At 71.8% G+C, this 12,241-nt stretch overlaps 2 protein-coding genes across 2 annotated transcripts; one reads left to right on the plus strand and one right to left on the minus strand.

Moving 5' to 3' along the window:
* The first annotated feature begins 2 nt into the window (after positions 1–2).
* Positions 3–2,862, plus strand: YIPF2 (Yip1 domain family member 2). The gene is given in 9 exon segments (XM_075076094.1): positions 3–844; positions 956–1,036; positions 1,114–1,201; positions 1,278–1,312; positions 1,314–1,361; positions 1,363–1,396; positions 1,972–2,132; positions 2,214–2,396; positions 2,501–2,862. Coding segments are annotated over 9 exon segments (1,293 nt in total). The 5' UTR covers positions 3–325; the 3' UTR covers positions 2,645–2,862.
* A 108-nt stretch (positions 2,863–2,970) lies between these two features.
* Positions 2,971–9,205, minus strand: CARM1 (coactivator associated arginine methyltransferase 1). The gene is given in 21 exon segments (XM_075076079.1): positions 2,971–3,666; positions 4,108–4,176; positions 4,277–4,354; positions 4,469–4,565; positions 4,567–4,582; positions 4,679–4,768; positions 5,192–5,304; positions 5,306–5,330; positions 5,408–5,497; positions 5,622–5,707; positions 5,826–5,907; positions 6,011–6,101; positions 6,938–7,049; positions 7,051–7,116; positions 7,584–7,694; positions 8,494–8,598; positions 8,710–8,730; positions 8,732–8,791; positions 8,793–8,818; positions 8,900–9,083; positions 9,200–9,205. Coding segments are annotated over 21 exon segments (1,665 nt in total). The 3' UTR covers positions 2,971–3,529.
* Between the last annotated feature and the right edge of the window lie 3,036 nt (positions 9,206–12,241).

A 12,241-nucleotide genomic window follows, 5' to 3' on the forward strand; every position in this document is an offset into this window, starting at 1 on the left:
GGGGGTCTCGGGGCTGACGGGGGGGTCGGCCCGGGCCGGGGGGTCCCGTCCGACTGCGGTGCGTTTTGTCCCGGCAGCGAGAGGCTCCGCCATGGGCCGCCCCCGGCGAGCTCCGGTTTCAGGGTGAGTCTCAGCGGGGGCCGGTCGGTGCCCCCGGTCCTGCCCGGCCCCACCCCCAGGGGTCCCCGGGCCCCCCCGACCCCGTGTCCCGGCAGGCTGGGCGTCCCCGGGTCCCCTGAGCCGTGATCGGCGGGCCAGGGGGGCCCCGTGACCCCCCACTTGGTGGCCTGGAAGGGTATGAGGGGGTCTCCATGCCCCCCCCTCCATGTCCGGGTGGGGTGGGGGGGTCCCCGTGCCCCCCTACTTGGTGGCCTGGAAGGGTTATGGGGCTTCTCGTGCCCCCCCATCTGTGTTGGAAGGGTTTGGGGGGACAGAGGGACCCTGTGGCCCCCCACTTGGTGGTCTGGAAGGCTTTTGGGGGTCTCCGTGTCCCCCTGTCCACATCTGGGCAGGGGTGGGGGCTCCGCATTGTCCCCCAATCTGTGTCCATGCAGGATGGGGGGTCTCTGTGGCCCCCCACTTGGTGGCCTGGAAGGGTTGGGGGGGTCCCCGTGCCCCCCAGTCCGTTTCCTGGCAGGGTTGGGGTCCTGGGGTCGGGGGGTTTTCACCCTCCCAGGGCGGGGGGGCGGTTCCTGCCCACGCCCCCACACCCCCCCCAGAGTTTGAGGAGGGCGGCGGAGCTGCTGTCGGCCACCCCAACGCCACGACCCCCCGCGCCGGCGACACCGCCGTGGACGTGGACCCCGAGGAGGGGAAGCCGGGGGATGACACCGACACGACCGAGGTGAGAGCGGGGGGTCCTGGCACCCCTCAAAACCCGAGACCAGAGCCCTGCCAGAGCCGGGGGGGGGCTGCGGTGGGACCCCCCCCCCGGCTCACCCCGCTCCCCCCGCAGCTGCTGGCCGGGCAGAGGCGGCCGCACGGCTTCTGGACCTTCGAGTACTACCAGGCCTTCTTCGACGTGGACACCCAGCAGGTAACGGCGCCGTCGGCGCGGCAGCCGGCACCGGCGCCCCCCGGCCCGCCTGAGGCCCCGCCCTCGTCCCCCGGCAGGTGCTGGAGAGGATCAAGGGCTCGGTGACGCCGCTGCCGGGGAAGAACTTTGTGCGTCACCACCTGCGCAACAACCCCGACCTGTACGGTGAGAGCGACGCTGACCCCGACCCCGGCGACGCCACCGCGGCGGCTCGGCGGTGACGGCGCGTCCCCGTCCCCAGGGCCCTTCTGGATCTGCGCCACGCTGGCGCTCGCCCCTGGCCATCAGCGGGAACCTCTCCCACCTGACCGAGAAGCGAGCGGCCCCCCGCCTACCGCTACAGCCCCCAGTTCCACAACGGTGAGGGGGCTGGAGGGGGCCGGGACCAGCCCCACGGCTTGGGGAAGGGGGGTCTGGGCCGCAAAACGGTGCCTGCCCTATGCCAGGACTGTCCCCATAGCTTGGGGGTGGGGTTTTGGACCCCAAAATGGTGCCTGCCCCATGCTGGGACCAGCCCCATGGCTCAGAGAGGGGGGTTTGGACCCCAAAATGGTGCCTGCCCCACACTGGGACTGTCCCCACAGCTCATGGAGGTGGGGTCCTGTACCCAAAACGGTGCCTGCCCCACACCAGGACCAGCCCCACGGCTCAGGGATGGGGGTCTGGACCCCAAAACGGTGCCTGCCCCACACCAGGACCAGCCCCACGGCTCAGGGATGGGGGTCTGGACCCCAAAACGGTGCCTGCCCCACACCAGGACCAGCCCCACGGCTCAGGGATGGGGGTCTGGACCTCAAAACGGTGCCTGCCCCACACCAGGACCACCCCCAGGACTGAGGGAAGGCAGGGTTTGACCCCTACCAGTGCCTGCCCCGCACCAGACCATCGCAGGGCCCCCCAGCCACGCCCTGACCCCCGCTTTTCTGCCCCCCCAGTCACCATCGCTGCCACCCTCGTGTACTGCTACGCCTGGCTGGTGCCGCTGGGGCTGTGGGGGCTCCTGCGGTGGCGGCAGAGCCACGGCGCCGGCGCCTTCACCTTCCTCCAGACCGTCTGTGTCTACGGCTACTCCCTCTCCGCCTACGTCCCCACCGCGGTGAGTCCCGGGCGGGGGTCCCCGGCGCTCCCCGGGGGGGGCCGGGGCCGGGCGGGGGGGTGACAGGCGGCTGCTGCGCAGGTCCTGTGGCTGATCCCGGCCGCCTGGCTGCAGTGGCTGCTGCTGGCCCTGGCCGCGCTGCTCTCGGCCTCGGTGCTCGCCATCACCTTCTGGCCGCTGCTCCGCGCCGACGGCCGCGCAACCGCGCTGGCCGGCGTGGCCGCCGTCGTGGCCCTGCACGCCCTCCTCGCCGTCGGCTGCAAGGTACCCGCCGGCGGCGGTTTGGGGGGGGCCTGGGGGCTCCCGGTGACCCCCCCCCGGTAACACACACACCCCCCCCCACGGGGGGTTTTTTCTTTCTCTCCCAGCTCTACTTTTTCCAGCAGCCGCCGAGCGCCGGCCCGGCCCCTTCGGCGCCGCACCCCGCGCCGGGGACCGAGGGGCTCCGCAGCCGCGCGCCGCAGCTCCCCGGCTCCAACGGCTCCCTGCCGAGCGCCCGCCCTGCGCGGTGAGGGGGCGGGGGAGCCCCCCCAGCCGCGGCACCGAGCCCCTCGGGAGCCCCCGGCACCGCTCGGTGCTGCCCTTCTGCCCCGCGGTGGAAGCTGGGGCGGGGGGGGGGGTCCCCGGCTCCCCGTGGGGCTCCCCCGTGCCGCGGCGGTGCCGGCACCCCTCGGCCGCCGGCTCGTCTCTCTGCAAACCGACCCGAATAAACCGGGGGGGCGCGTCCCCACGCTGCGCCCCGCCAGCTCCTGCCTTGGGGGGGACCCCCAAAACCACGCCGTGGGGGGGGGGGGCGGGGGGGTCACCGGGGCCCGGCCGCAGAACCAGCGTGGCGCCGTCCTTCGAAACCCTCCCGTTTATTCAGTACTACAGCCGAAAAAAAAAAAGACAAAAAAATAATAAACAGCAGCTTTTGCTATTCCTACGCGACGGCCTGGGGAGGGGCCGCAACCCCCCCGGCCCCCCCCGGCCCCGGGGGTCCCCGCCGCCCCCCTCGAGGGGAAAACAGGGGAGAGGAGAGCTCAGGCGCCGAACCGCGCCGCCGGCCCCGGGGAGCCTGCCGTGAACGGGGTGTGGTGGGGCAGGGGGGGCGTCAGCCCCGCCGCCCCCAAACGGGGCCAAAACAGGGGCTTTCGGTACATTCAAGCCGTTTCCGCCCCGCCCCGCCCCGGCGGGGGGCCCCGAGCGCCCTGGCTGCGATGGAAGACGGCGCCCGAGCGGCGGAGGGGTGAGGGGCTGGATTTTCGTTAAAAAACGAAACAACCAAAAAAAACAAAAAACCCAACAAAAAAAAAAAAAGGGGGGGGGGGGGAATAAACCCCACCCAGGTCCGGCGGGGGCTGGGCGGCGTCGGCGGGGGCGCGGGGGCTCCTGGCGCGGGCAGTCCCGGGAGGCCCCTAGCTCCCGTAGTGCATCGTGTTGGTGGTGATGGACATGGGCGAGGCCATGGAGATGGCGGGGCCCCCCATGGTGAACTGGCTGTTGAGGGGGTAGTGGGTGCTGGAGCCGCCGCCGCTCTGGCCGCTGGAGGAGCCTGGGGGGCAGACGGCGGGGTCAGGGGGGGGCCGGGGAGGGGCCTGGGGGGCGGCGGGGGGAGGCCGGGGGGGATTCGGGGTGTCAGGGGGGTCCTGGGGGAATATCGGGGGGGTCCTGGGGGGGGTTGGGGGGATATCGGGGGGGTCCTGATTGGGGCTGTCGGGGGGTCCTGGGGGGGTTGGGGGGGATATCTGGGAGAGTTTGGGGTGTTAGAGGGTCCTGGGGGTGTCGGGGGGATATCGGGGGGGTCCTGGGGGGTATCAGGGGGGTCCTGGGGGGATATCAGGGGGCTGTCTGGGGAGTCCTGAGGGAGGGGGTCGAGGGGTGTCAGGGGAGTCCTGGGGGGATGTCAGGGGTCATTAGGGGAGTCCTGGGAGGGCTTGGGGGGTGTCAGGGGGTGTCAGGGGGGAGTCGGGGGGGTCTCCCAGGGAGGGGTTACCTTGGACGATGCCCGTGCTCATGATGGAGCCCATCCTGGAGTGAGTGTGGTTGACGATACCGGTGTTGGCTGCGGCGTTGGGAGGGGGCAGCGGGGTGAGGCTGGGGGCTGCTGTGACCCCCCCCCACCCCAAATCCCCTCCCCAAAGCCCCCCACGCCCCCCACTCACCTAAGGGAATCAGGTTGTTGTGGCCGACGTTGGAGCCACCGGCGATAACGCTGCTGAGGTCGTACGCCGCCGGCATTCCTGCGCCGCAGAGAGGGGGCAGGGGGTCAGGGACCCCCCCCCCACAACCCCACAGCCCCCCGGGGCGGGGGTTCGGCCCCACCGGTCTGGCAGATCCGCCCCCCCGGTACCCACCAGCCACGGCCATCCCCGTGCTCATGTTGTAGGTGCTGCCCGTGTTCCACATGTTCTCCGAGGGGGACGTGTAGTGGGAGCCGGGGGGCGGCGAGGGGGGTCGTCCCCGTGTACCTGGGAGGGGGGCAGGGGCGGCAGTGAGGCCTGGGGGGCTCTTCGGGGACCCCCCAGCCCCCAAACAACCCCCGTCGAACCCCCCCCCGGCCCTACCTGAAGAAGGGGTTTTTCAGGTCGAGGAGGTTGCTGGACTTGGAGCCCGTCTGGTCCACCTGCGCCACGATGCTGATGTCGTAGCTCTGTCTGGGGGGGGGGGGACACGGGCTGTGAGACCCCAAACCACGCCGGGGGGGGGGGGGGGCATCAGACCGAGCCAGCCCCCCCCACCCTGGCCCCCAGGGAGCAGCGGGGAACGGCGGCGGCATCTGGGTCACGGCCGTCCCCACCGCCAGCTATAAATACACTCCAAAACTGGGGCAGGGGCCCCCCCCCCCTCCCCAGGCCAAACTGGGGCAGGGGCCCCCCCCCGCACCGAGCTGCCCCCCCAAAGCTACTCCAGGTGCCGGCAAAAGGCGCCGAGGGAGCGCGGCAAAACCGGCTCGCGGCCGGCGTAACCCAAGCCGGGACGGCGGCTCCGGCGGGGGCCTGGCCGTGGGGCGGGGGCCCCCCCTGTGGGGCGGGGGCCCCGCCCCGTGTCCCCTGTCCCCCCCGCCCCCAGCTCCCAACCTCTTGTTGGCGATGAGGAGGCAAGTCCCTGAGAGCGTGTCGCCGGCTTTGGCGAAGAGCGGCGACTGGAACAGGCACCGGACCTGGTACCAGTGGGTCAGCGGCTCGGTGGGGGGCCGTCGAGAGCCACACCGTCATTCTGGGGGGGGGGAGACGGGGTGAGGGGGGAGGTTGAGGCGCCCCCCCGGCCCCCCCCCCGGGCTCCCCCCCACGTACATGGAGCCGATGAAGGCTACGTCGAACCAGAAGGCCAAGCCGTGGACCAGCCCCGAATGCAGCATGTGGAACTTGAAGGGGATTTCTATCCTGGAGGGCCAAGCCAAGCCATCAGCGGGGAGGGGTCCCGAGCCCCCCCCAGCACCCCGGGGGGCCCGAGGCTTGGGGGGGGAGGGGAGGGGGCTTGGCCGGGACCCTCCCAGCCACCACCCACCTGTGCAAGTCGCCTTCTTTGGCTTCTAAGAAATTCACGGTGTATTTGACCGATTTGGCCATCAAGATCCTGATATCGAAGGTGTCCTGGGGGCGGGAAGGTGGGGGTCAGCGGCCGGGACCCCCCTCCCCGACCCACGGGGAGCGCGGCCAGGACCCCCCCGGCCGTTCCCTGTCCCTCCCCGGGGCCCCGGGGGCCGCTCACCACCACGGGCTGCCTGAAATACTCATCCACGGCCGCCCCTCGGAGCGCGGAGAGGTCGACGCCGTGGAAGGACGGCTGGTACCTGCGGGGTGGGGTGTGTGAGGAGGGGGCGGCTCCGGCCCCCCCCCCCGGGGCAGGGGAAGGGGCTGGGATCGCGACCGACCCCCCCCCGGGGCCGCACCCACCAGAAGTTGGCCTTGGTGAACTGCTCCATGTAGAGCTGCTCGTCCGTGAACGGGGCCAAGTGGACGTCGCCGATCGTGGGGAACATGTTCCCTGCGCGGGGGGAGCGGAGGCTTTGGTCGGGGGGCGTCGGGGCAGCACCTGCGCCCCCCCCTTCCGGGCCTGTGGGTCCGGCAGAGCGGGCAGGAGCCCCCCCGGATGCCGGGAGCCCCCTATGTCCCCTCCCCGGGCTCCCAGGGTCAGGCAGAGCGGGCAGGAGCCCCCCATGTCCCCTCGCCGGGCTCCCAGGGTCAGGCAGAGCGGGCAGGAGCCCCCTTGTCCCCTCCCCGGGCTCCCAGGGTCAGGCAGAGCAGGCAGGAGCCCCCCATGTCCCCTCCCCGGGCTCCCAGGGTCAGGCAGAGCAGGCAGGAGCCCCCCATGTCCCCTCCCCGGGGCTCCCAGGGTCAGGCAGAGCGGGCAGGAGCCCCCCCATGTCCCCTCCCCGGGCTCCCAGGGTCAGGCAGAGCAGGCAGGAGCCCCCCCATGTCCCCCTCCCCGGGCTCCCAGGGTCAGGCAGAGCAGGCAGGAGCCCCCTGGGGCGCGGCCGTGCCCCCCCTCCCTGGGCTCCCAGGGTCAGGCAGAGCGGGCAGGAGCCCCCCATGTCCCCCTCCCCGGGCTCCCAGGGTCCAGGTAGAGCAGGCAGGAGCCCCCCATGTCCCCTCCCCGGGCTCCCAGGGTCAGGTAGAGCAGGCAGGAGCCCCCCATGTCCCCCTCCCCCGGGCTCCCAGGGTCCAGGTAGAGCAGGCAGGAGCCCCCCATGTCCCCTCCCCGGGCTCCCAGGGTCAGGTAGAGCAGGCAGGAGCACCCCATGTCCCCCTCCCGGCCTCCCAGGGGTCAGGCAGAGCGGGCAGGAGCCCCCCGGGGCGCGGCCGTGCCCCCCCGGCGCTCACCGCTGGGTTTCAGGTACTTCTTGGCGTGCAGGTAGCTCTCCAGCATGCGCTCGTTGAAGAGCATGTAGCCCATGGGCTCGGAGATGATGATGTCCACCTGCTCGGGCAGCGAGAACCTCCTCCACCTTCCCCGGGATGACCACGATGCGCTCCGTCAGGTTGTTGCTCTTCACCAGCACCTGTGAGGGGGGAAAGGTTGGTGGGGGAGGAAAAAGAGGGGCAGGAAAAGGTTGGTGGGGGGAGGAAAAAAGAGGGGCAGGAAAAGGTTGGTGGGGGAGGAAAAAAAGAGGGGCAGGAAAAGGTTGGTGGGGGAGGGAAAAAGAGGGGCAGGAAAAAGGTTGGTGGGGGAGGAAAGAGGGGGCAGAAAATGGGGGAGAAGGAATGAAAGGGGCAGAAAAAGGTTGGTGGGGGAAGGAAGGAAGGAAGAGGGGCAGAAAAGGGGGCGGGGGGGGGAAGGGGGCCGTTCGGGGGGGAGGAGCAGCCCCCTCGCCCGGGGAAGCCCCAGCCGAGCCCCAGGCAGCGCCAGCCCCGCGGTCCCAGTGCCGTCACGCCACCGCTGGAGCAGGGGGCCCGGCTCCGGCGCGGAGACCGCGGGGGCTCGGCCAAGCCGAGGGCCGCGCGGCGGCGGGCACCGGGGGCCGCTCACCTCCGCGTGCTGGGCCATGGTGCTGGCTTCCACCGCGTAGATCTTCCTCGCCCCGGCCTGCGCCGCGAAGAAGGAGAGGATGCCGGAGCCGCAGCCGACGTCCAGGACGATCTGGGAGGGAGACGGCGGGGATACGGTGAAGCACCGGCACCGGGCTGCAGGGCTCTGATCTCGCCCGGCTCCCGGCGTCCTCACCCCGGGGCCAGGATCGGGGTGCTCTGCCCCCGGCCTGCGGCACGGAGCGACCGGGAGAGCCGGCGGCCCCGAGGTTTGGATTCCCAAGAGGGAAAAACCAAGGCGGGGGGCGACATCCCGCAAAGATATCGGCGAGATATAGAGAATTAATAAGAAACGCACCGGCACGGCCCCCTCCTGGGGGGGAGCCCGCCCCCCACCGCAGCGCCGCTCCGGAGAAGGAGCCGACCCCCGCGAGGCGTCGCCCACCCGGCTGGAAGCTGCGCCAAATCGCGCCGGGCCCCGCGGCGGCGCCGAGAGCTCGGCCACGGGGAAAGCCGGGATTAAAAGCGCCGCGGGCCGAGCCGGCGGCCGGCACCCCGAGCACCCAAATCCTCTTTGATCCTATATTTAACCCCCTCGATTAGGGGGATCGGCGGTGACGGTGCCGGCAGCTCCCGGGATGGCATCGGCCGGTGCCACGCGGCTCCTGGCCGCCGTCCCCGCCGCCCGCTTGCGGCGGCCTGTGTTTTTTTTGGGGGATATTAAAAATAAAACGGCTACGGACGCGTCGGGAAAGCGCCGGAATGGGTTAAAAGCAAAGAAAAAAAGGGGAGGAAAGAGGCAAAACCGAGGCGTCGCTCCCGGCTCCGGCGCGGAACCGCGCTCCGGGGGCGACGCGGCGCGTTTCCCCCCAGCCCGCGGCGGGCGAGGCGGGGAGGGCGCCCCGGCTGACCTTGTCCTTGAAGTCGCTGTGGTTCTGCAGGATGGCTCGCTGGTAGGTGCCCGTCCGGACGTAGTCCTGCATCATGTTCTGCTGCTGCGACAGGTACCCGTAGAACTGCCGGGGGAGGGGGGGGGGGACGCACGGACACGGAGGGAGGCGGCGTCACCGGGGACGCCGCGGCCGAGCCCTTGCCGGCCCCCGCGGCGAGCCGGGGCAGCCCCTCACCTGGAAGTACTGCACGGCCGAGGGACTCCTCCGTCCGCTCGCTGAAGACCGAGCGCTCCGTGTTGTGGCCTCGGCAGTTTTTTCAGGATGTTATAAAACGAACAGAAATCTGGAAAAAAGATGGAAAAGTTGGGGGGGGGGGGGCGGGGAGGCTCAGCCGGGGCGGGGCGGCGGGGGACACACCACACACACGACGTGAGGGTCCCGGCGAAGCCAAAACCGGCGCCCCGGGGCGGGGGACGCACCGTTGGGGGGTGGCGAACTGGACGAGGACGCTGTTTGCAGCCCAGCGTGATGATGAAGGACTGTTTGCCCACGCGGCTGCACTCGGTCTCTCGGGACACGGAGCACTTGAAACACGCAGACGTCTTCATCTGGGGTGGGGGGGAACAGAGAGAGTTTGGGGTGGGGGGAGGCGTGAGAGCCAGGCAAAAGCCCCCCCACAGCCCCGGTCAGACCCCGTGCCGCACCAGCGGGGCTCAGCCCTGACCCGCATCCCCCACCCCGCACCAGACGGACCACCAAGGGACCGGGTGAAAGGATAATTAGCCTAATTAGCCTCCGCGGTGGTGGTGGGGGGCCGGGGGACACACACAGCCCCCCGCGCGCGGCCAAAAGGGGTTTACGGGGCGTCGGAGCAGCCAGAAACGCAGCTCAGTGCCCACGACGGGGGGAGCCCTGGCTCCGTGGGGATCCCCCGGCTCTGCAGGGACCCCCCCGGCTCCAGTGAAGCCCCCGGCTCCGCAGGGACCCCCCCGGCTCCAGTGAAGCCAAGCGACGCCGTGAGGAAGGACGAGGGGAGCCGGATCGAGGCACTGGTGGTCGCACCGGGAGCCGGCACCAGCACCGGGCGCACCAGCCTCCCCATCGCCGGGCCTCCCGGCCTCCCCTCGTGGGCCGCTTCGAGGCCGGGGAGCAGCGAGCGGGGGATCAGCACCCCGAGCCGGCGCTGCCGCTCTCACAGGGCGCCCCCACCGGAAAAAACCAAACAAGCCGCTGCGGCAAAAACCTGTTTTTTCCCCCGGCATCTCGCTGCCGGTCTCCCCTCGGCCTGGCAGCGCCAAGCTCCTGGCACGTCACCCGCTCCGGCGCTGCCACGCGGTGCTTTAAGTTGCCGGATTAATTCGGAGAGACGAGAGGGAAAGGAGACGGGGCGAGGGGGCGCTTCCAGCTCGACCCACGGCTTCCAGCCCCAAAGGAGACGCCGGCAGGGCCGCGGCAGCGCCCGCACCGAGGCCCCCCGCGGCGCCGCGCGGCAAAGCCATTAAATGGAAATTCCCCGCCGGCCGCGTTAATCAGGCTGTCAGCCCGGGCCTCCGCGCTCTTTGTGGCCCGATAAAAGACGGCCGGCAGATGTGCCCGCGGCCGCCCCGGCGCTGAAAGGGCGGCGAGAGACCCCCCGGCCCCCGGCCACACAAAGGCTTTTTCTGGCAAACGCCTGGAAAAGCGGGGACGACGCCGGGGCGAGGGGGGGGCCGGACGCCGGCGCGGGGGCGACGAGCCGGACGCGGTGAGGGACGGACGGAGAAGCCGCGGATCGGCGACGGGCAACAGGGGACCCGCCAAAAAAAACCGGGAATAACCCCCGGGCCGGGCACGGACGCTTCGCTTTTGGTGCTGGAAATCACTTAAAAACCTTATTTCTGGTGGAGGGGAGCGGGTCCGGCCCCCCAGCGCTGTCCCCTCGCCCCCCGGCAGGAGCGCGGCGAGGCTTTGGCAGCCGGCGAGGAAAACCCGGGCCGCGCCGCGGGATCAGGGATGCGCCGGCACGGCGTGCCTCAGTTTCCCCGCGCCGTCGCCCGCCGCAGCCGGGGTCTCCCCTGAGCGCGGGGGCGGCCGCCGCACGTTAAATCACTCACGCCAGGGGCAGGCGGGGCGGCGGGGAGGGAAGGGGGTCGCGTCGCGAGACCCCCGCGGCCGGGGAGCGGCGAGGCTCCGGCAGCGCCGCGCCGGCTCCGGCGTGTTCCCGGGATTCGCCGAGCACAAAGCGGAGCAGCCGCCGGATTCGGGGGGGGGGGGGGGGGGGGGGGGAGAAAAAAAAAAAAACCCAAAATAAAGAAAAAAAAAAACACACCACAATTTTTGTGTGGAGACAAAGAAAACTTGGCTCCGACCCGCACCCGGGACACGAGCCCCCCGGGACTTGGCTAACGGCCGCCGCAGACGCCCCCCCCCCCGCCAAAGGTCACCAAATTCAGGGTGTTTGGGGCGGGGTGGGATGGGGGAGCCCCCACGTCGGCCGAACCCCCCCCGCAGCTGCCGCTGCCCCCTCCCGGGTGGGGGACACACACACAGAGTGGTGCTGGCACCCCCTGAATGACGCGGCCCCCAAAGGGCCCTGGCCCCCCCAAGGCCCATCCTCAGCCTCCCAACACTGCCCCCACAGCCCCCATCGACCCCGTTCCCCCCCCCCCCCCAGCACTCCCTCACCCACCCCGGAGGGTACCGAGCCAGCCCCCCGCCACCTGAGGCCCTACAGGCCCAGCCCCCCTTTCTGTCCCCATGAGTCCCTGCACCCCCAAACCATCCTGAGCCCCCATGTCTCCACACCCCGCCCCCCACAGAGCCCCCCCATCCAAGCCCTATACTTCCAGCCCCCCCCATCCATTCTGGCCCCCCAACCCCCCCACACTCCAAGCCCCCATAGCCCATGTACACCCCCCAACCCCCTATCTGACCCCACCCCTGTCTTATCCCCCCCAACACCCCCATCTCTTCCCCCCTGCACCCCCGATCCCCCAAAGCCCCACCATGCCTCATCCCTATGGCTCCCCCCAAGCCCCCCATCTCCCCTCGCCCCCCCTCAACTTGCACCTATGGTCCCCCCAGCCCCCCATCTCCCCCTCCTCAGCCCTACACTCCCAGCGCCCCCAAAGCCCACCCCCCATCTCTTCCCTGCTGCACCCCAACACCCCAGCCCCCCGTACCTCACCCCTACGGCCCCCCCAGCCCCAAAAGCTCCCCCAGTCCCCCATACCTCACCCCTACGGCCGCCCCAGCCCCAAAAACTCTCCCCCGTTGAGCCCCCCAGCCCCTCCCCATTGGACCCCTCCCCGTTGGGCCACTCTCCCCCGCCCCGGCCCCCACACACCCCCCGCCCCGCACAGGGCCAGGCCCCCGCCAGGCCCCCCGCCCCGCACGCCCCCCTGCCCCGCAGAGCGCCAGGCCCCCCGCCCTGCACGCCCCCTGCCCCGCACAGGACCAGGCCCCGCCAGGCCCCCCGCCCCGCACCACCCTCCGTCCCGCAGAGGGCCAGGCCCCCCGCCCCGCACAGCCCCCCGTCCCGCAGAGGGCCAGGCCCCGCCAGGCCCCCCGCCCCGCACGCCCCCCGCCCCGCACAGGACCAGGCCCCGCCAGGCCCCCCGCCCCGCACGCCCCCCGCCCCGCACAGGACCAGGCCCCGCCAGGCCCCCCCGCCCCGCACGCCCCCCCGCCCCCGCACAGGGCCAGGCCCCGCCAGGCCCCCCGCCCCGCACGCCCCCCCGCCCCGCACAGGGCCAGGCCCCGCCAGGCCCCCGCCCTGCACAGCCCC

The sequence above is a fragment of the Phalacrocorax aristotelis genome, chromosome 28 (genome assembly GCF_949628215.1).
Source record: "Phalacrocorax aristotelis chromosome 28, bGulAri2.1, whole genome shotgun sequence".
NCBI lineage: Eukaryota > Metazoa > Chordata > Aves > Suliformes > Phalacrocoracidae > Phalacrocorax > Phalacrocorax aristotelis.